Source organism: Pempheris klunzingeri, chromosome 19 (assembly GCF_042242105.1).
Source record: "Pempheris klunzingeri isolate RE-2024b chromosome 19, fPemKlu1.hap1, whole genome shotgun sequence".
NCBI classification, from domain to species: domain Eukaryota; kingdom Metazoa; phylum Chordata; class Actinopteri; order Acropomatiformes; family Pempheridae; genus Pempheris; species Pempheris klunzingeri.
In genome coordinates, this window is record NC_092030.1 from 16,499,468 (window position 1) to 16,520,565 (window position 21,098).

A 21,098-nucleotide genomic window follows, 5' to 3' on the forward strand; every position below is an offset into this window, starting at 1 on the left:
CGGTAATATGATCTGGAGGGCAAACTCTTCCTCCAACAGCGTCTGTGTTTTCGAGCCTCTATGTCCCTCCCCAAAGTGTTTGTTTTGGCCAATCACTTTGTCCCAGTATCCACCCTTTTTTATGGTGCCTTTCCACAGCTCGAAAACTCTTATATTTGCAGTCGTAAAAACATACTTGCATGTAAGCATCACTGTGAAAACATACTGAGACAGGGCTTAAGATAAGCATAGAGAATATGTTGTGAATTTTTATCTTGACATCGTCATGTTCATCTTTTAAGGCATCTAATTATGGAGTTTACGTCGTATGTTCAAACATTTCCTACACAGCCTGAAGGCATCACCAATTTCCAACGTGCACAATGGTGACGTTTACCATATCATGATGGCGGTAGCCTGGACTATTTTGAATTCCGTCCCGCTTTTCGAAGTTTACTCCACATGCAGTCAGTAAAATGTCTTATTATCCTGGGGAGAACACAAAATAAGTGAACCGCTATCATGGATTCCGTCGTGGGGGACGATTTGACGCTCCCCGTTGACATCAACGGAAGGTAAACTCACGATAGCTAGCAAGCTAACGCTAGCATGTAAGGGCATTGCTGTACGTTATAGCTAACCCACTAATCCGAAAGCAGTAAATAGTTACCGCTTCATGGGCTCTGACTGTTAACTGGAACAACACAGAAGCACCCAACTTATCATGTCTTTAATAAAACGCTAAAATGGCACTGAATTAGCCACGTTAGGTGACTTAGCTGTTGTTTTATAGCGTTAACGCTAGGTCTCATGGAAAAGAAACTAACGTTAGCTAGTCATCATGTTTAGTTTTTGATGGTAGGTTAGTAGGTCATCACACATAACAAGTGTATCTGTAAAACTTCACATTTAGAAATAACATAACGATCTGTAATATCGGTTTCGACAATGTTAATATTATCTATCTACTCCCATAAGCTAACTTAGTGACCATAGAAGTGAGAAACATAAACACAGCTTCCAGTTTAAGTTGCTTTTGTGTCTGTGGCTGCAACATTTTTGAATAACTACATAATTAGCGTTAGCTAGCTTAATGGAAAACAAATGTCTTCCCAATACACGGGATGTTGCTTTTAATGTTAACTATACAACTACTGATTGTGTCATAATTAGCATGATCTTTACATAGATAATAATAATGATAATAGTTTTGTGCTGCCAGTTTAACTAAAACAGAGTAAAGATTTGGGCACCAAAACCTGAATTCCCCCCTTGCCTGTCATACTGAGGCTACCAGTAGTTAGTCCCGTCATAACTCATGTTCAGCTAATTGGATGCTGCTGTGATATTACTGCGATTGGTAGGTCGGCTCGTTGACCTGTCATTCAGACAGTTGAAAGAAAGCGGAAATTATCGGAGCCAGCTTTCCAGCGGGGTACAGACAGAGGCAGCAGCGTCTCCTTGCTTTTTTTAAAAACATGTAAAATAACCTGTTCTGTTTGTTTGTTTTGTCTTTGCGTGCCGTGCGTGACACGAGGGAAGAGTGTGATTGTGGTAGGTAACAGCTCTGCTCTTCGATGCTCTTGCTGGATAGTGTTTGCAGGATCTAGTTAGTCTATAGCTCGTTCTGCTCCCCTGAACAGCTAGTTTCAGCATCTCTGTGTGCAAGTGTGTAGTGTCCTTGGCTCGTCTCCTCTTTAAATGATCTAGCCCAGCTGGGATCTGTGTAAAATCGGCCATCCAGGTGGTAAGCGTGCCTCAGTAATCCAAGACGTTAGCTGATATGTGTGGTGTGAATTACTTATTCCGTAATTCTGAAACCTGATTCACTTTACTGTTGTAGCATTACAAATATGGCTTTGCATATTGTTAGTCGCTTGAATTAGTGTTTTTCCTTAACTTACTGTGAGCTTAGCTGCTTTCATGTTTGCCACCAGAAGTTCAACAAAATGAGAAAAAAAAGCGGAAGTCACTGTTTACAGGCTCTTACAGTACATTGTTTCCACTGGGTGCTGCAGGGGTTACTACAAATGCAGCACTGTGTCAATAATACTGACACAGATTTGTTCTTAATGTCATCTATTCTTTGTGAGAGTTTGATTTAAGACTGTTTCTATGGAGGATGGTTCATGTATGTAATTTTGTTGCTTTTACTCTTATCATGGCTCTTGTTAAAGTGCTTCCTCCGTATTAACACAGGAAGGGGTTGCTTGGCATGTGAAACCTCAGTGATGCAACAATTGTCAACACATTTTTTTAGCAAACATTCACTGATTTTTGTGAGGATTATTATGCTGATGCTGCTCATACTCTTTATGTTATGTTTTTGACAATGTAGGACCAATTTAACATCAAAGAGTCTTTTTTAGTGTTGGGGATCAAAACCTGAGTTACATCCACTGTGATTCAGTGTTGTGTAAGGGGGCTGAGTGATATCAACTGGCGTTGTATGTTCTTTTCTCCGCTGTAATGTACTGTGTTATGTTGCTTCAGGTTGAATGATTTTATATTGTTGGATGTCAGGGAAGAACAATCTCATTTTAGTTTATTGCTGCAGCCTGACACTACAAGCTGTAAATGAAGTGTATTTCTAGCAGGCATATTTGATTCCCAAAGTCACAGAAAATCTGGAAAGGGAATGGAGCTGGACAAAATTGATCTAGAGTCATATTTATCTGTCACATCTCAATTTCTACAGAAACACACAGCAATATCAAAGAGCAATGTTGCTATTTTAAAAAAGAATCTCATGTGATAATTACAGAAAGACAAAAATGAGGCCTCCTGTATTATTTTTCAGTATTTTTTTTTTTCTTGTGATGCTTTCTGTTTATAAAGACATTTTAACAATAGTTGAATATGAAATACAAACATTACTGGAGCATTTGATCTTTGCTGAGGGGTGTAACAGGGAAGCAGCAGAAATGGCTGTGCCTCCACTGCTGGGGGAGGTAGTGGTTATGCAATGCTGCACATTATATTATTAGATACAAGGGTCAAGGCTGAGGGGCATGAGCTTGGACCGAAATAGTTAATGTTTTTGTTTGTGCAAGTGACTTGTTTATGCAAGTAAAACAGAATCTTCAGGAGAATTTTGCACTAATTCTTAATAAATAGCATTACTACGTCTGCAAGTGATACATTTGTGTTGTGGCAGTGCAACCCCAGTTCCTTTTGTGTCATCCAGATGTGCGTTGCTGATGTTTGGTTCATTGTGCCGTGTCTGAGTGCTGCCACTGTCCCATCACTGTGTGATGCTTAGCTGATCAGAGCCACAGTCGTCTCCTTGTCTACCGAAGAAAGCCTTCTCCGTCCTCCAGTTTCTCTGTTTGCTCTCCTCCTGTCTGTCTGAACATGGGAGCTAGGCTGCCACTGACACATGGTCTCATGCACGTGCACACATACATGTACGCGCACACACTCACACACACACTGAAAGGGTTTCTGCCAGAGTGGATGTAAATGAAGCTGAGAGTCATTCTTAAGCTATTTATGGAGCGTTCTTCAGGCTCAGTGGAACTGGCCAGCGTGAGTAACGCATAAACAAGGTGCATTTGTGTTGTACGAAAACCATAATAATCAGTGTGTGTGTACATTGAGCACAGATAGAGGGCAGAGCTTGGTTCGGTGTCTGTGATTTAAAAAAAAAAAAAAAAAAGTGGATTGTCTTTGTTGAATTTGTTGAAAATGTAACAGCGATCGCTTTTCCATATATTCATAGTGACTTGGCTACAGCACTAATAAGATGTTTCTGTCCTCAGCTGCAGGCTGCCAGACTCCATAGATGCTGGGGACTATTCCACAGACAGCATGACAGGTACAGTAAGACTTTTTTCCTCTCTTAAATTATTTCTTGCTCTGGTTGTGTCTCCCATGTGTATTAATTAATGCCGCTGTTGAATCATTGCTGTGACCTCCCACAGTTGCGTCCCCAAGGCTGTGACGAGGGATTAGCTGGATGATGTTAATTAGCTAATCCTGTTTCTAATTGTTGTCACGCTCTTGTAGTGTAAACAACTGATTTCTACATATAGGTCAGCATCTGTGGCTTCCTGTTGGTCATGTGGGCAAATTCTCAGAGATCCACAAACAGTTACAGAATTATAGTAGTTGTGTTTCTACTAACAGACAGTTATTCTTATTTACAGATCTTTTTATATCAGATAAATATTGTGCGCTTATTTATTATTATGCATAGAAAATGAAAGCTTATCATCCATATATACAGTGACTAGCTGGGCTGGGTGATATGATGATTTATAACACAAGTTGATATAAGTATGCTGAAAATAATGGGAAATGTACTTAAATCATAGAAATTAGATCAAACTATAAGGTTTCATTTTCATCCATGGCAGCAGGCATCCTTTTGTCTCCTGCTGCTGTCTCGCCTCTTGTCTCTGACTTTAGCTTGCTTCTAGCCTCACCACAGCCATGGCCTCAGTAGTTTTGTCAGATATTAGACTGAGGAATTAAGGGAGCGATGATTTAAGGGTAATGAATACCATGTGTAGAGATCTAGATTTAATGAGACATCTGAAGACAACAAGGACTAAAGCAAACTCTCTCTGATTAGAACTGAAATGTACATGAACAAGCAACTAATACAAGCGTGAGGGTGCCTGGCCATCACACTGTGAGTTAGTATTGTGAAATATGCTGTTGCAGAGTGTTACATGATCAGCTGTGGGCTGCTTTCAACTAGTTTGAGCAGGGCAGCTCTCCAGAAGCTGCCTCACCTCTGATGCCTCTGCAGTGAAAAAACATGTTTGCTTTCTCTTTCTCTTTATCTCTCTAAAATAAACAGACTCCTGAAAGCTCAGTCTTCAGGCAAGACTCAATGCCATAGAGACCAGAGACCAGAGTGCAGTTGTGACTCAAATGAATTAAAGTGTATCACTTGATTGTTTTACAGCTCCATCCTTCCCTGACAAGATGTCCCCAATCAAAGCTCTCACCATGAAGGACTATGAGAACGTGAGTGATTTGTGCAAAGTGGTATGATGTTGCTTAAATTGGAGTTGTTTAATATGTGTTTTGATGCTATTATTTTTCAATAATATGAAATGCTGAGCAGGACAATTTGAGGGTTTGCAGTCACTATTACCCATCCACCTGATCCTCAGTCTGACTGAAATAAAGCCACATTTACCATGTATGGAGATGTAGCGTCGAAGTGTGTGTGTGTGTGTGTCGGGGAGTTGGATTGAAGTAGGCTGAAGCCTATATTTCAGTGTTTGAATGGAATGCGTGCTCAGATTTTTGGCTTGTGCTGCCTGGCTGGCTGAATGATTAGAGGTTTATGGAAAGGTCCAGACCTCTACCTCCTCCCTTGACAGTCTACCCAACCCCCATTCCCAGATGTATGACGTTCTGAGCCTGCAGCACAATGATGCACAGTCCACTTCACACACATTTGCACTCACACACACACACACGAATGAAGGTCTCCCTTCATTTTAACAATAACCATAGACATTATCCTTTTCTGCCATGTAAACATGTTGTCCTGCTTTTCACTGCTCAACTACTGTTTTTGTTTTCTTTGACCCAAATTATTTATCTCATTTGGTTTTATTTTTTATAATAAGTAAAGTAAATGCATAGTTCATTCTGGGCTGGATAGACACAAAAATATTTTTATAAAACTTTTTCACTAAAATGTTAACTGTTCAATTATTTTCCTGTATATTAAAATGTTTCTGTCGATCATCTGCAGCAAATCACAGCCCTGAAGAAAGAGAACTTTAATCTGAAGCTCCGTATTTACTTCATGGAGGAGCGCATGCAGCAGAAGTGTGACGACTCCACTGAGGACATATTCAAAACGGTGTTGTATTTGCTTTAATATGAAAAATGCGTATTAGCCTCTGTGTCTATGTCGTGCGTTTATGTGGCCCCCCAGTGCCTTAAAGTTGCATGTGACTCAGTGTTTCCTACCGGGGCTAACTGAGATCACAACTGCAGCCGCAACAACAGCTGGGTTTTGTTCAACCTAAATCCCACATTATGATCTTAGAACAGCCGTCTTGCTTTTTCATAGTTTTTTGATGTAACCACATTGGAATCTCCTGGTCTCATTAGGGCTCCTTGTGTTTCTTATCTTCTGTTTTTTTTATATTTTGAGAAGTGAAATGTCATGTAAGAATGTTATGGTGATTTACCCACTCCAAGATAAACCTAAGATTTATTAATTGGTCACATTAACAATAAGAATGTCAGGTAGAATATTTTTTTACTCCTTGTGCCAGTGTTTTTGTGTTGCCTCCAGATGTGCAATTTTATAATATAATGGACTGAATGTTGTCTGTTTATAGAACATTGAGCTGAAGGTGGAGTTGGAGTCTATGAAGAGAGAGCTGGCAGAGAAACAGGAGCTGCTCGTGTCTGCATCGTGAGCATCGTTCCTTATTGCACACTTGGTTTCATTTTAACAATTCAGACCAAAACAAGATCTTATTGTTGACAGAGTCGTGTGTGAGTGCTAAACTAGTCATCCCTGTGAATGTTTTCTAGGAAAGCGTTGGAGAGTCTGGCTGGTCGAGAATCAGGAGAACCGCAGCGCGTGAGAGAACAGGCTCAGAGAGAGATGGATGCACTTCGGGACGCATTCAGCAAGAGGATAGCTGACCTAGAACAGGTCAGTCAACAAATGGTTTCAGTCTATTGTACACTTGGCGCTATAAAACTACTCGTCACTTTCTACAGGTATTATATCGGTTTACTGTGCTCCCTAAGAGCAGTAGTTCTCTGTTTCCAATAAAGTGATGATAACCCAGTTCCCTCTCTTTAGATTGTTTGTCATTTAAATTTACACCATTCCATAGTCTAATGTTCACTTTTGTTGGTGAATGTAATCTGCAGAGGAAAGATTTATCCAAATAATTTTTATGTCAGACCTAGTTATCCCCTATGCAGTACAGTAAAAAATAGTCTAGCTTTGGACAATCATAACAGTCAGCGTTGGATTGGTAATAATTGCTTTGGTAGTTGTCTCACTTGGTCTTTTTGCCTCATGTCAGTGTCTGCGAGCTGCAGAGGAAGAGGTTGAGAAGATGGCAGGCATCGCTGAGCAGGAGAAGCTTAAGAGTATCAACATGGAGAAGCAGCTCCAAGCCACGATTCCACAGAGCACCTTCACCCCTGTCCCCATCCCCAGCCCAGCCCCAGACCTGCAGCAGGCTCTGCAGGAGAAAGACAAGTAGGGACACAAGAAATCAGCTCAGACTCATTAATACATTTTTCTTCTGTATTAGGATCTAAGTGTTTCCATTTCCATTTTTGTTTTTTTTTTGCTCACACCAGCATCATCGAGCAGCTCAAGATCACTTTAAAGAACCAGGAAGCTGTGATCCATCAAAAGAAAAGTGCAGACCAAGGGACTGATGCACCATCAGCTGACTGTGTTAAACAGCTATCTGATCTCATCGCCAAGAAAGATCAGGAACTTGAGGTATGACTTTCATATTTTGCTCCCTTCGTATTGATACCAAAATGTGTTAAATTATTTTAATTAAACAGATTTACATGATTTTAGTAATTTGTTGCCATGTTTTGAGAGTACATCAAGTATGTTCAGCAAAATTTAAATTATTGCCACTAAATAACTAAAATGTGGTTTCAGCATTATTTGCGATATGAAAATACATTTAAGTGATCTTTGATTATCTATTTACCAGGCACTGAGGAACGAGCTACATAGAGGGAAGGACAAAACAACACCGGACCATCAGGTTGGTGTTGTGTCAACTTCCTCACTAAATCTCTTTGTGGTGTGGCATAAAATGATTGTACTGATTTCTGGTTGACCTCTTACACTCTTTCTCACGCTTTCTTTAATTCTTTCCATCTACCTATGTTTGTGATGTCTTCTACTGTTTTTGTCTTGCCCATCGGGAGACTTTGTATGTCAATCATTGTTATGTCATTCTTTCACATTCAGTGTCCAGCAGTAGTCTTGCCTCAAACCAAAAGCCAACTCACTTAACAGTGTATTAATGTGTCATGTCATTCAAACCCAAACACTCACACACCAACAGACGGACACAGGTTATGTTCTTTGCTGTTGTACACAAAGCACGCACTGTTGCCTTCAGAGGACTGTCACTGTTTTTCTGTTGAACCACAGGAAATGTACTTTGGCGTGTTTTATGGCTTCTGTATGCCTCCTGGTGCGGTTTTATTTTTGTTCCCCCCTTCAGTAAAGAGGCTGGATACTCTTGTTTGTTGTGGTAATCTTGGGGCTTTAATGGGTTGTGTAATGCTGATTTTAACAGGAAGCTTACATCACTAATAGTACTTTGTGCAGGAGGAAGGTTGGTCTTCCTTGATCATCACTTTTTTTGCCTTACATTAGATTGATGTCTGTAATCTCTCAGTTTCCCTTTAAATGACATCTTGAAATTATTCTCATCTATGTTCTGTATGATTTTATCTTCTGTGGCTTTGGGGGCAGAATTTCATGGCACATAACTCTAACATTGAATATGAACCCTGTTGATTGTTCGGCATGATGTATTTTAGTGTTTAATGAATTGTAGTTAAATATCTAAAACAGCTTATAGTTTGTCACTCTGTCATTACAGTATGGTTTGAAAGTTGTGGTCAAAACATTATGTAGGTTCTTAGTGAAAGTACTGCGCTGTTGACGTGGAGTGGAAAGCTGCTAGTTGGGCAGTGTCCATGTTTCCTCATCAGGCCTTGACGTCTGGACTCAGGTCACGGTGTTAAGACTGGATTAGCATGCTGTCTGGAGACAGTTCCTTTGAGGGTTATTTACGTCTATCCCGCTTTATTAAAGGGGAAATAACATTGGAACCGGCCAATGTTTGTCAGGTCTGAGTAAATAAATGAATGTGCTGCATGTATTGCAAAGGAGTTTGAAAGATTGGGGACAGTGTGTCGACCAGGGGGGCTTGACAGGCCTTTCCATGGCCTCTCCAGGATAGAAGGGGTAATGGAATGTGTGACAGCATTGATTGCCAAAAAACACCTCCTCTAATCTCAAAGCGGATATTCAGATGCACTGCCAGGCAGGATGGACTCTGCACCTGTGATTGTTGCTGCCAACTTAACTACACCCCTGAGAGGCACCTTTATGGGCCGACCTTCATACCTGATGGGTATGAGGGTCGTCATGGGGTCGGCATCTGGGACAAGGTTTTGTGGAGATGGTCTGGCAGCGGACATAACACAGATCACTGCAGCAATTCTAAAAGGATTTGATCTGATTGAATATGTGGGGGAGAGTGGAATAGAGGCGGGAGCAGGGATTATCGAAGGCTTAGGGCTTATACAGCTCTGCACTCAGTCATTCTCCTCTGTGCTGCTCTTGCTGCTCAGTGAGAGAGAATGATAGATGGCTATTCCATGGTTGGCACACTGATGACCATTAGGTCACCGAACAGTTTGTGTGTCAATGAGAGGCTTTTTGGACTTGTTTTAAGAGGGTGTGCCTGGAATCTAAAGATTTAAAGTGCCATGAAGGACCCGTGTCGTATATGTGGTGGTCGCCTGGTGGGAAACCAGTGTCGCTGGATCTTCAGCTCATCAGCAAGGAGGAAGCTACAAGTCATCTTGTCCCATGTGCTGGGCAGGGAGGTGACTCGAGATGGTCGCGGAGAGTTCCTCTGTGGGAAATGTGTGTTCCAGTTGGAGAATGTGGTAGAATGTGATGTCAACATCAGCCAGCTGCAGGATGAACACAACAGTCAGATCCAGAAGCTGCAGGCGGAGAAAGACCACCTGATCCAGTGCATCGTCCACATCTATAGAAAAAACAACCCGAGCCTTGACTGGGAGAGGACCAGCTGTAAAACTCCCCACAGGTCCTCTGGGGGGGGGAGTCTTGATGATGAGGCCGTTTGTCAGACGGTCTTTGAAGGACAACAGTTCAGGGAGAGTGGAAGTGGTCATGTGGAGAATCGCATGAGAAGGTGTGTGAGTCTGGATCGAATTGCTGGTAAAGGGGCATTCCAAGGACGTTCGAGCCTCAGGAGCAGCAGGCTGGGATCAGTGGCAGGGCTCGATGGGTCCATGAAGGGCTTTGGTCTCCGCGACACTCGCCACCATTCACAGAGTATGTACCTTGATCTGGTCCACCGTAAGGGCACGCTGCCTAGACCTGGATTCAAAGGTCGCTCCACATCCCTTCAGTCCCTCAATAGAGACTTTTCCTCAGACACCACCCTAGACACTCCAAAGCTAAAACTCAGAGAGCACAAGGGGATTGCTGCCAGACATGTTGCCACAGATGACCCAGGAGGAAAGGCTCAGGCCAGAGCACTGCTCCACAGATCCCCAAGTCAGCCATCCGTGATCTCTGACCTGATCCAGCTCCTACGCTGCATCTCCAGACAACAAATCTCTGTCCCTGCAGGGAGCCATATCCCTGTCCTAAAGAGGTTAAGTACTGGCCCCCTCAACCCTCGAGCCAAGCGCAGACACAAAGAAGCAGAATGGAAGTCTCTGCATGACCTTACAGAGGAATTTAATGATGAATACGCTCCTGTCAGAGTGAAGGTAGTAATTGCAGCTGAGCTAAACACTATAGCGCTGGTGATGACTTATGACAGACAAAAGTTTTGCTGTTTACCAATGCTGCTGTTAATACATTTTTCTGTTTCTCTGTTTAATGTGCCCTCTGGATTTCCTTTGAAGCAGAGCGAGGTTAGCCGATTGGAGTCTTGCAATAAGCTGCTGACTGAAGAGCTCACCCAGGCAAAAAGCACCAATGAGAACCTGTCTAAAACCTTGGAGGATATCCAAAATCAAAACAAGGTACGCAGAGGTGACATTTGCTCTTTTAGATATTTTTAATTAGATTAAGAGGTTTCATTTTATGAGATAATTTTTCATCTAAACAGACCCTGTCGGGGAATTTTGAGGAGAAGGAGAATGAACTCAACTCTGAGAAGAAAAATGCTCTAAAGCGAGACAAAACAATCCAGGGACTTACTCAGGTCCTCAGAGAAAAGGAAAAAGAGGTCAGTACCATAGTATTATTGACGCATTTTATTTATTGTGGGGATGATAACAGTTGTTAACTGACAAAACTTCACCTGTCTGTGCTCTTACTATTCGGGATTATGCAACACAAACTAACACCGACGTGTTTGTCTTTCTTTCTGTGTACTGCACAGATTGCTGAGCTGTGTCATGAGATTGAGGACAGGGATGACGCTTTGGCCAAAGCAAGAGAGGCAGCACATAAAGCCCAACTGCAGAAATACCAGGCAAGTCCTGTACCTTTTCTATAGAGAGCCAAACTTTAATAAAGAGTCAACCCTTGACTCAATCTGAAAATGGTAATGGCTCCTTGGTCTGTGTGTGTCTGAAGATTCACACATTATATTGCTAAGAGATGAGAATCTCTAAATTGTTTACTAAACAAAGGGAGTATTTTTATCTCCATTGCAGCGTCTAAACATTTCTTGTATATATCCCTCAGGGAGTAGAGGAGCACCAAAATTTGTTAATGGAAAAGCAAACCGAACTGGCCCAAATCCAGGGGGAACACCATGCCAAGGTGCTCGAAAGCCAAAAGCTACAGCGTGCCCTGGACAGGAAGGAGCAAGAGCTGGCTGACTTGCAGCAGGCAAAGGACCAGCTAGAGGTGGAACTGGAGGACCTGCAACAGCAGAAGAAGAAGGGAGACAAAGTCCTGAACGTAAGACGGTTTGAGAACAGTCGATCTCTTGTAAATATTTTCAAATAAAACTTAATTAGGCTCCTGAACAAGGCCATCATTTTTAGTTTCTTTTGTCTGTCATTCAAATATTGGCTCTTGTATTATAATTTCCTATCATATTTATAGACAGTATTGTCATTACCCCCTCAAGGATCTGAACAATCAGCTCAAAAAGCTGAGCGGTGAGATTGGGGACAGGGAGAGTGCTCTGGAGCAGCAGTACCAGGAGCTGCTGGATCAAACCAAAAGAAAACTGCAGAACCATGAGGTCACAATCCAGCGGCTCACAACCACCCTGGCCGATAAAGAGCAGCAGCTACAGGTGACACAACAACATTAAATATATACAGACAGATTTTAGAGAAATGTATTCACTTGGCTTGACATTGTTGTTTTGTGTCCATCAGGAGTACATAAACATGGTCAGAGACTTAGAGCAAAGCAAAAGCCCGGGAGGAAACGATACTGTGCTTTCCAAGCTGCGGCAAAGGCTGAAAGAAAAGGAGAAGGCTCTGGAGGTGCGCATTCCCTCTGTGTAATCTTCCCACCACATTGACTATAATTTGATTCTAACATTCTTCTGTTTGCCTCCTCACAGCAAGCGCTGGATGAGAAGTTTGCTGCCATTGAGGAGAAAGACAATGAGATACACCAGCTGCAGCTGTCTCTGAGGGAGAAAGAAAGGGACCTTGATAGGCTCAATAACTTGCTCTCTCACAATGAGGAAACCATCAACGTAAGCAGCTATGCAACGTGTTTGATCGGAAAATGATAACAGAAACTGAGGCCAGAAATTGTCTAGTAATCAGTGGACTTCAATCTGTCTGCTTATTCCTCTCCTTCCAGAGTTTTGACAGTCTGATCAAGGAGAAGGATGTGGAGCTGCAGCATCTTGCAAACACTCTTAAGAACCTCCAGAGAGCCAAGCAAGATGTAGAAGATAACTTGAACAGATCACTGAGGGAGAAAGACTCCATCATCAGCCAGTTACAGCTCTCTCTGGAGGGCAAGACAAAGGATATGGAGGTAAGTTAACAAAGAGTCATGTTGTGTTTTTTCTCCATTCAGACTCAGAAAGTTCACATTTGCAAACGCCTTGTCCTTTGGTGTTTCTGAGTTAGTTTTTGATTTTTCTAACTCTGTCATTCTTGTTTGTAAGGAAATGGCCGAGTCAGTGCTGAGCCAGTCGCAGACGCATGCACGAGACCTCGCTGAGCAGATGGGCCAGAGGTTAAAGGTCACAGAGGCCATGTTGGCTGAGGCTGTGAAGGCCCGGGAGAGGCTGGTCACTGACAATGAGAGTGCTGTTGAAGGACTGTTGGCTACAATCAACAGCAAGGACCAGCTTCTCAAGGTCAACATTTAATTATGAAAATATTTTCAATGGTTTCAGGGATCAACTGAGAGAGAGGTAGCCTTTGTTGCAAACAGTGATAGAATATGGCAAAGAAAACGTAATAGCAGTAACAATAACGTAATGCTATTAATGCAACATTAAAATGAATAGAAATGTGATTTGTGCTGCAAATTGAAATAGACAGCAAATTATTTACAGTTTGGAATAAGTGAATGTACACATTATACAGACATACACTACACATTCAGATCTATAAAAGCCATTCATATGCACATGATGTGGTCAGACATCACTAACATTATTTTCATCTGCTCTTTTATCTCCTCAGGAGTCTGCTGAGCACTACAACCGCATGCTGTCTGAGCGCACTCAAGAGATTCAGGAACTGAGGAAGCAGCTGTCTGACAGGCAGCAGCAGCTTGCCACTGCTGAGAAGCAAAGCTCCACAGCAGCCCAGGAGGGTTATTTAGAGACTGCAGAACTCAGAGCCCTGCTCACTGAGAAAGACAGCCTCATCAATGTAAGTTCCTCTGGGATACATCAGTCACTCAGCTGTAAAATGTGCTTGACTTAGGAGCCTAACAAGAAGCTCCCAAAATCTCCCAAGGAGAATAACATTAACAATACTCCTCTCCTCCATTCTGGCTGAAAATTTTGCAGAAGCTCCTTCAGCGTGGTCAAGAGAGGGACCAGTTTCTGGCAGAGATGAGGCACAAGGAGGAACCGGATCATGTGTTGGAGCTCCGACAAACTATCCAGATCATGCAGGAGAAGTTGGACGTGAGAGAAGGTGAGGCCTTTACACCCTTTAAACCCTCTCACTGGATATTTATAACTTAAGAGTTCACTTTGGTCCTACATTTGTTTCTATTTTGTCTGCACTAAAGCTGAGCTGTCCAGGAGGAACAGCGAGGACAATGTGGAGAACATTCCATTCTCTAAGAAGACCGTCGTCGTCCTAAAGAAGGAGCTAGCTCAGAAAACTGAGGCGCTGAACAAAGCACTGAAGAGGGAGAATGAACTGAAGGTCAGTTGGCTGTAAGCATTTAACTATGTCCACAATCAGCTCACTTGCTGACAACTATCTTTTTGTGTAATCCCCTACTTTATTTTCTTGATGTCCAGATTTCTTTGGCAGAGCTACAGTCTTTGCTATCTGAGCTGGAGGGTCGCAGTGAAGGTCAAGCTGCTAATATTGAATCCCTGACTGCCACTCTGAAGACCAAGGATGAGATTATCAATGTAAGGATTCCCCCATTCACAGAGTAACTCTTGTCACTCAATGAAACACATAGCAGCTTTGGATAAGGAGCTTTTCTTCGGATTGCATTTGAACTCGGCAGCCTTTCTCTCCACTTGCAGCTTTCAGGTTTTATTTATCTGTCTGAACAGGTTCTCCACCAGCGCCTTGGCCAGAGAGGGGACAGTCTGGCTGATCATACCCAGGATCATGTCATTGGCTCTGGCATGGAGAGATCACTCCCTGGGCTCCCTCAGAGAGAGCGAACCCTGATTGGTGGAGACAGCCAGCAAGAAGTATACTAAACTTATACATATCAGAAAGCAACATGTTTAAGTAATGCTTTCACATTAAGACCATTAACCTTTAATTTTCTGACTCCCTTAAGGCTTTGCCCAACCTAATAGCCTTGCAGCAGGAGCATGATGCTTTAAACAAAGCCCTGAGAGCCGAACAACAGCTGTACTCCAGCCTGGTCAGGACTGTGAAGGAGCAGGACAGGTAAGGAAAATGGTCACAGTCACAAAAAATGTAAAAATGAAAAGATAATTTGATTAACTTATTGGATGACTCTACTCTGTTCATATTCACATGTATTTTGCAGTGCTGAGCGACTCCATGCTCTGCAGCTGGAGCTGACAGCGGTGCAGCTCCTCAGGCAGCAGCTGGAGGAAAGCATCAAAAGTAATGAGGAGCTAAGGGACGACTTGGAGAGAGAGATACACAGAGCCAAACTCAGAGAAGGTGCAGTGCAAACACACTGGTTGGTGAATGACGATAGCAACTGAATGAGAGAAAAGAACCAAAGAAAAAACATGAAGAGCATGTTTATCACTCAAGTTGTTAGAAGAGTCAGGAGACTGTAGCTCAGGGAGATGTATATCCATAGCTGCTAGGTAAAACACACACACACACACACACACACACACACACACTTGTCATGTTTGTCCTGCATGTTTACTCCAATAATATCTCCTGCTGACAAGCTCACCACCCCTCTTTATCTGTCACTGTGTTAAGCATGCACACCTGGTCCTTCCACTACTCATCTTTGTGCACTTTTATGTTCACTGTCCTGTTCGTCATCACCTCCTCATCTGCATGTTTTATTCATACCTTTTTTGTCTCTGTAACTCTTCAAATGTAATGGCTTCACTCTTATCCTCACTGTTTCTCAGTCTGTCCTTTATAAGAAAAAAAAAAAAAAAAGAAAAGTGAATAAAGGCTGCTGTCGGTTGGTCTTCCTGTCTCTCACTTCTGACATGCTGTCTGCTCTTTTTGACCCATTAAGTCATTTGGTTTTATGTTGATTGCATCACCTCCTCTGACATCCATCTTGGTTATCAATCCAACCATCTGCCATTTAATTGCAAAAGCATGTCCTTATATAACAATTTTAAGATGGGTATTAAAGGTTGTTATACTACTCTACAATCACATGGTACCCTACTGCACAGTAGTTCCCCTGAAATAGAGCTTAATAAAAACATCCTAAGTGTATTATCTTATGACATTGAGTAGCTAATGGAATTTAGCACACTTAATGCTTCAGTTGAAATGTGACATCAGGGCACAGCCTTGAGACTGATTAAAAGTGTCACTGTACGCTTAGGTAGTTGTCTAAGCCAAATTACTTCAGTGTCTGTCCACATGCGTGTGTGTGCTCGCCTATATGTGCCTGCTCATCCCCCGCCCCTGTCTAGAGAGAGCCAGGTGTATAAATAGGTCAGCTGTAAGTAACAGGCCTGTGGCTCACACTCACACTGAATGCATGATAGCAGCTACAGTAAATACCCCTGATGATCTTGGTTTGGTTATATAATCATTCTAATTTATGGCAGCATGCATGCATGTAGACAAATAAAAACAAAAACATAGTGATGATATCTATATGGTAACACTCAAGTCCCCCTTTTTAGTATTGATAAGCAGTGTACAAACTGTACACTGTTAAATCTAGTCAATGGCTGAGAACACACTATAATGTAGTTGTTAGCAGCTATAAGTACAAGAGTTTAATGATTGTTATTCAGTAACCCCAACTGAAGCTGTCTACAACTACAACTTATAAATGCTAAATGAGGGGGGTACGGTAAAGTGTTGCCTTGTATGTCTATATGTGCTTTGAATGTGTATTGTTTCATGGCTGCAGATCCTAAACTTCTTTTTACACACTGCAGCTTTTAATTCAGTTCCACCACTAGTGTGCCTGACTCAACTTCAATTTAATATGTATTGAATAAGAGTGCAAAGATGCATCAAATGCCTTCATTAATTCATAATTATTGTATTTTAGATTCATAAGGCATACTTCTACAGAATAATTATGCAATTTTGTTTTTTTGCCCCAGTTTTTTGCAAATAAATACTAATTAGGTTATATATGTAGGTTAGGTTTCGCGGCCTCGCTGTTTCGCAGATTTTTTTAGTGCAATTTTGCATGCTTTTATTTACAGTGTATGAACGTGCGTTGTGTTCTGCGTCCTGATTGGCTAAGGGACTATAGACCAATGTCAATAAATCTCCTCCGTGCCGTGTCTCTGTACAGTACAGAGTGCGTTCGGCTTGCCAAATTTACATAATTTACATAAATGTTCCATCGCTAGCAGTGTGACTTTTAAGTGCTGCCTGTTTGCAAGACAAACAAACAAGTCAAACAAGAGATAAATGTGAGAAAATGTTAATGCCTGTCTGAGAAAAGTGTATAAACTGTATGGTGAGGGCCTTAAAATATATATAATAATTGTAAAAAATAAAGCTGACTACTTTGCGGATTTCGCCTATTGCGGGTTATTTTTGGAACGTAACCCCACAGTAAACGAGGGACCACTGTACATATATATATATTTATTATTATTATTATTTTTTTGAAATAGCCTTACATTTAGTCATTTAATTACAGGATAACAGATTTCTGTTTGGATTTGTGTAAAATCTCTGCTCCTTGTGATATAGTCACACAAAGTGATAATTACTAATGATGCTGCATGTGAGTTAGAAACACACACCCATGCAGAAATCTGCTTTCACCAGAGACATGGCTGACTAACCCTCTGTGTGTATGTTCAGGTATGGACCTGATTGATCCTAAAGAGCTGGAGAGCATGAGACATCAGCTGGAAGATGCACAGCGCTGGAATAACTCTCTGCAGGCTCGCTTAGGAGCCATACAGAACCGTGGAGGAGGGGTCGGTGGGGCCAATGATGGTGGTAAGAGTAGAAAAAATACACTTGATGGCTCATTTCAGAGTTTTGGTTGATAAGAGTTTTTCTCTTACATGTGACTAATGTTTTTCAGGTGACACTTTGAGTTTCATTGGAGACCAAACCTCCTACATGAGTATCTGTGTGGGAGATGGGCAGGATGACAGTTTGTCTCTACTCTCTGCACAGGAGCTCAGGCAGAAGGTGAATTCATTTTCAAAGTCGATAATCAATAAAATGATAAAAAAAAAAATAAAGTATTGTCTTGCTGTCTAATGAATATAACAGTAAACTTATTTAGTAGACACCACATCGTCAAAAGAAGTAAAACAGGAAAACAATCATGCAAATGAATAAAAATGGGTCCTTCTGGTCCTCAGGTGCTTGAGCTGCAGGATCATGTTAGCAGACTGCAGACTTTAAACAACGAGCTGCAGAACCAACTGTCGCTCTTGGAGAAGCCAGACCACAACACTTACGACAAGGAAGTCAAAGACGTGGCCAGCAGTAGCCCCTGGAAACAGGTTAGAGTCCACAAAAGACGCTGCAAATGGAAGAACTTGTTGTACTTGAGGTTGAGGCATCAAAGTTAACCTCTCTGTCATTTATCAGCAAATGTTTGTGCAGTATATCCACATTTAGTGATTTCTTGATGGATCATGCCCGAGTCATTGTCTAACATCCACCTTTCTTAGCTCCTTTCTAACCTTTGAACCTACATCTTGACCTTTGCTCTGTCTAGCCTGTTACTAATGTCTCTTTACTCTGGCACTGTATGTCTTATTTCTCTAACAAACGTGTTTCTTGTCTATAGTAGAAGATACCCTCTTTTTCTCCTTCACTTTTCCTAATCAGTCCCTGTTTTTTTTTTGTTTTTTTTATCTCTGTCCCATGAAATGGTCTCTCTTCGTCATGCCACATTAGACACGTCATACCATTCTGCTGTTGCTGTGCAGTGTTTTATGGATTCTGTTCCCTCATTAAGTTTTCTTTTACCGAGCCATGTGTGTCATACTCGCCTCCCATCCCATTACTCTAGCAGCTTGAGAAGACGCAGGAGACGCACCCTGTGGCTCACGTCACATATCCCTCTTGTCAGGATGAAGAGAGTCAGACAGACATCAAACTAGTACAGGTGTGAAATAGATGATCATTTATTTCAAATTGAAAAGCTTTTGAAATATTTTAAGACAAAATTTAATGTAAATAATTCAAAAATACTTTTCATGTAACTTGCACAATTTTTTTCCTGAACTGTCCCTTTCTAGATGGTGTCTGGAAAGCTGTTGGATGATATGAGTATGGACAGTGGCCTTGGCCAGAGTAGAGAGCATCCTCAGTCTGGCAACGACACCTTGGACACTACAAAGAAAGGACCTAGGGAGCTGAGCACTAATGTAATGGCACTTAAATCCCTGCTGACTGATTGTGGGGCCACATCAGTCTCACACCTTAGGTAGGCCTTTTTCTCAGCAGTGTCTTAATTTTCACTCTAATTTAAGAGTCAGTCGGCTGAACAGTAAACTAATCAGTTTCTCTTATTGCAGAGAGCAGCTGCTCAGACTTAAATCAGAAAATGTGGAGCTACGCGGTCTGCTGAAAGAACAAAAATCTACCGAGTGTAAAGAAAAAGAGAGCACAGATGCCTCAGGGAACAGCAGTGATGGACAGAATGAATTGAGAAAGAGTGTGGAAACACTGCAGGACGAGTCAAAAGGTCACTCTGAGGTCTCCGATCTGTCGAAGGAAAAGGGAGAGGAGAACTCTAACAAGATGTCAGAGGAGACCTCTGTCACCACGGAGCTAATTGTCAGCACCACAGAGGAAATGGAGAGCACACAGACTAAAGGCCAGTCCCGCAGCAAGAGTACAATGCAGCATGTCGCAAGGCATGGGGTGAGTTTTATTTTACGATGGGAGGGTAAATAAATGCCACATTGCTTTCTGCATGAAGGCAGTGTTTTTGAATATCTTTTCATTTCACTTGTTTCAATTGTAGGTTTGTGTCAAATCTCGCCTTCCAGTCCCCGTGAGGTTGAGAGTGGAGACTAACAGCAGCAGGCAGCCTGTGAGCTCTGACCATATGAAAACTGATGCACTTAATCACCCTCACTTGGATGATGCCTATGAGTATAACCAGCAACTCCACACAGACTCCGACTCCCCCTTGTCGCCCCAGCACAGCACTTTCCCTTCTTCTGCACTCGGACACGCGCATCGTTGCGGCAGTCCTGTTGGGTCGGACAAAGGCTCAGAAGCCAGAACAACACTGGATCACACCCAGGCCGAGTCTGCTCTTTTCACCCAGCTGGAGCTTCTCCACCAGGAGTGTCAGGAGAAAGAGGCCCTGATCAACAAGCTAAGCGAGCAGCTAGCCGATTGGGGACAGCTCCACGCTCAGCTCCAGGAAAAGGACCGTCTCAACCGGCAGTATGCGGAGGCTTTACAGGCTGCAGAATCCACCATTGCTTACCTGACTGCCTGTAGTTTGGACAGCCAGGGAAGATTTGGGTCACACAGTACAGGTTCTGGCCCCGTGGGTTCAGATGCTGCCCTCTATAGCCGATGCATGGAGCTGCAAAGAGCCCTACAGGAGAAGGAGGAGCTCAGCAACCAGCTTGTAGAGCTTCTGAACATGGCGGAGAAAGCCATCGCCTCCCCTGACTTCCAAGAAAAGAATTCAGAAACCAGTGACTTATGTTCAAAGATAGAGACAGTCTTGCAGCAGGTGAACGTACCTTCAAATAGACAGAGCCCAAGGGATGCTTTTGGAAGCACACAGGACTCTATGCAGGAGTTACAACGGCACGCAGATTCTTTGCAGGAGGCACTGTGGGAGCAGAACAGACTTAATGCGGAACTGCAGGAAAAACTGAGAGCTGCGGATGCTGCTGCTCAACGTAACCAGAATGGTAACTGTTCGACGCAGATAGCAGAATCACTTAAGGAAAAGAAGTCAAATGGCCATCAGTGGGAAATGGGACGTTCTGATAATGTCAGTTTAAATCAGGAGATGATCAACGTTCTAATGAACTGCCTCAGTGCAGCAGAGTCTGCTGTTGCCTCTCTGGCAGCACACTGTACAAACACCAGCTCCTCTGCATCTGCTAGATCATCGCAGACCAGCCCTGACCTGCAGATGAATTTAGAAAAACTTCAGAGAGCCCTGCAGGAGAGGAAGGAACTGGGAGAAGCCAGCGAGCCAAACGCCAAATCCAGCGGCAATCAGTCCGCTACTTCATCTGGAACAAAGGGACACCTTCACCAAGAGCTCCATAACAACCTCTGTCGCCTCTACAAGGTCTTCGGTGATCACTGTCAGAGGATCTCTGAGCTCCAAGCCTCCCTACAAGAAGAGAGGGGCCGTAGAGAGGAGAGCGAGGTCCACAGGACAGTGCAGGATACCAAGGGATTACCACCGAGCGTTCAGGTCCAACTGGAGACTCTCCATAAGGCACTGAGAGAGAGGAAGAATGCATGTAAAAGCCTGGAGGAGAAACTGGCCACTGCTCTTACCAAGACACCCTCCCCTGAGACTGCACGGAAAGGTAAGACGACGCAATTCAAATTTGTAATAAGTTTATGATTCTGCAAAAGCGCGCATGTGTAACTTTTGTGAATCTGAACTG

At 42.6% G+C, this 21,098-nt stretch overlaps 1 protein-coding gene across 1 annotated transcript in view; it reads left to right on the top strand.

Annotated features, from left to right (window-relative positions):
* Positions 1–285: 285 nt before the first annotated feature.
* Positions 286–21,098, top strand: part of cdk5rap2 (CDK5 regulatory subunit associated protein 2) — a 31,776-nt gene continuing 10,963 nt past the window's right edge. The window contains exons 1-32 of the mRNA XM_070850440.1: positions 286–554; positions 3,741–3,796; positions 4,895–4,956; positions 5,699–5,809; positions 6,297–6,373; positions 6,496–6,619; positions 7,002–7,180; positions 7,285–7,432; positions 7,659–7,712; positions 10,639–10,758; positions 10,845–10,964; positions 11,121–11,217; positions 11,433–11,647; positions 11,820–11,990; positions 12,076–12,186; positions 12,267–12,404; positions 12,515–12,694; positions 12,828–13,022; positions 13,354–13,545; positions 13,686–13,815; positions 13,913–14,052; positions 14,151–14,267; positions 14,418–14,561; positions 14,654–14,766; positions 14,870–15,009; positions 17,335–17,475; positions 17,564–17,673; positions 17,850–17,993; positions 18,509–18,604; positions 18,738–18,925; positions 19,017–19,365; positions 19,469–21,017. Coding sequence (XP_070706541.1) covers positions 502–554; positions 3,741–3,796; positions 4,895–4,956; positions 5,699–5,809; positions 6,297–6,373; positions 6,496–6,619; positions 7,002–7,180; positions 7,285–7,432; positions 7,659–7,712; positions 10,639–10,758; positions 10,845–10,964; positions 11,121–11,217; positions 11,433–11,647; positions 11,820–11,990; positions 12,076–12,186; positions 12,267–12,404; positions 12,515–12,694; positions 12,828–13,022; positions 13,354–13,545; positions 13,686–13,815; positions 13,913–14,052; positions 14,151–14,267; positions 14,418–14,561; positions 14,654–14,766; positions 14,870–15,009; positions 17,335–17,475; positions 17,564–17,673; positions 17,850–17,993; positions 18,509–18,604; positions 18,738–18,925; positions 19,017–19,365; positions 19,469–21,017 — 5,764 coding nt within the window. The 5' untranslated portion in view covers positions 286–501. The remainder of the gene's footprint in view (positions 555–3,740; positions 3,797–4,894; positions 4,957–5,698; positions 5,810–6,296; positions 6,374–6,495; positions 6,620–7,001; positions 7,181–7,284; positions 7,433–7,658; positions 7,713–10,638; positions 10,759–10,844; positions 10,965–11,120; positions 11,218–11,432; positions 11,648–11,819; positions 11,991–12,075; positions 12,187–12,266; positions 12,405–12,514; positions 12,695–12,827; positions 13,023–13,353; positions 13,546–13,685; positions 13,816–13,912; positions 14,053–14,150; positions 14,268–14,417; positions 14,562–14,653; positions 14,767–14,869; positions 15,010–17,334; positions 17,476–17,563; positions 17,674–17,849; positions 17,994–18,508; positions 18,605–18,737; positions 18,926–19,016; positions 19,366–19,468; positions 21,018–21,098) is intronic.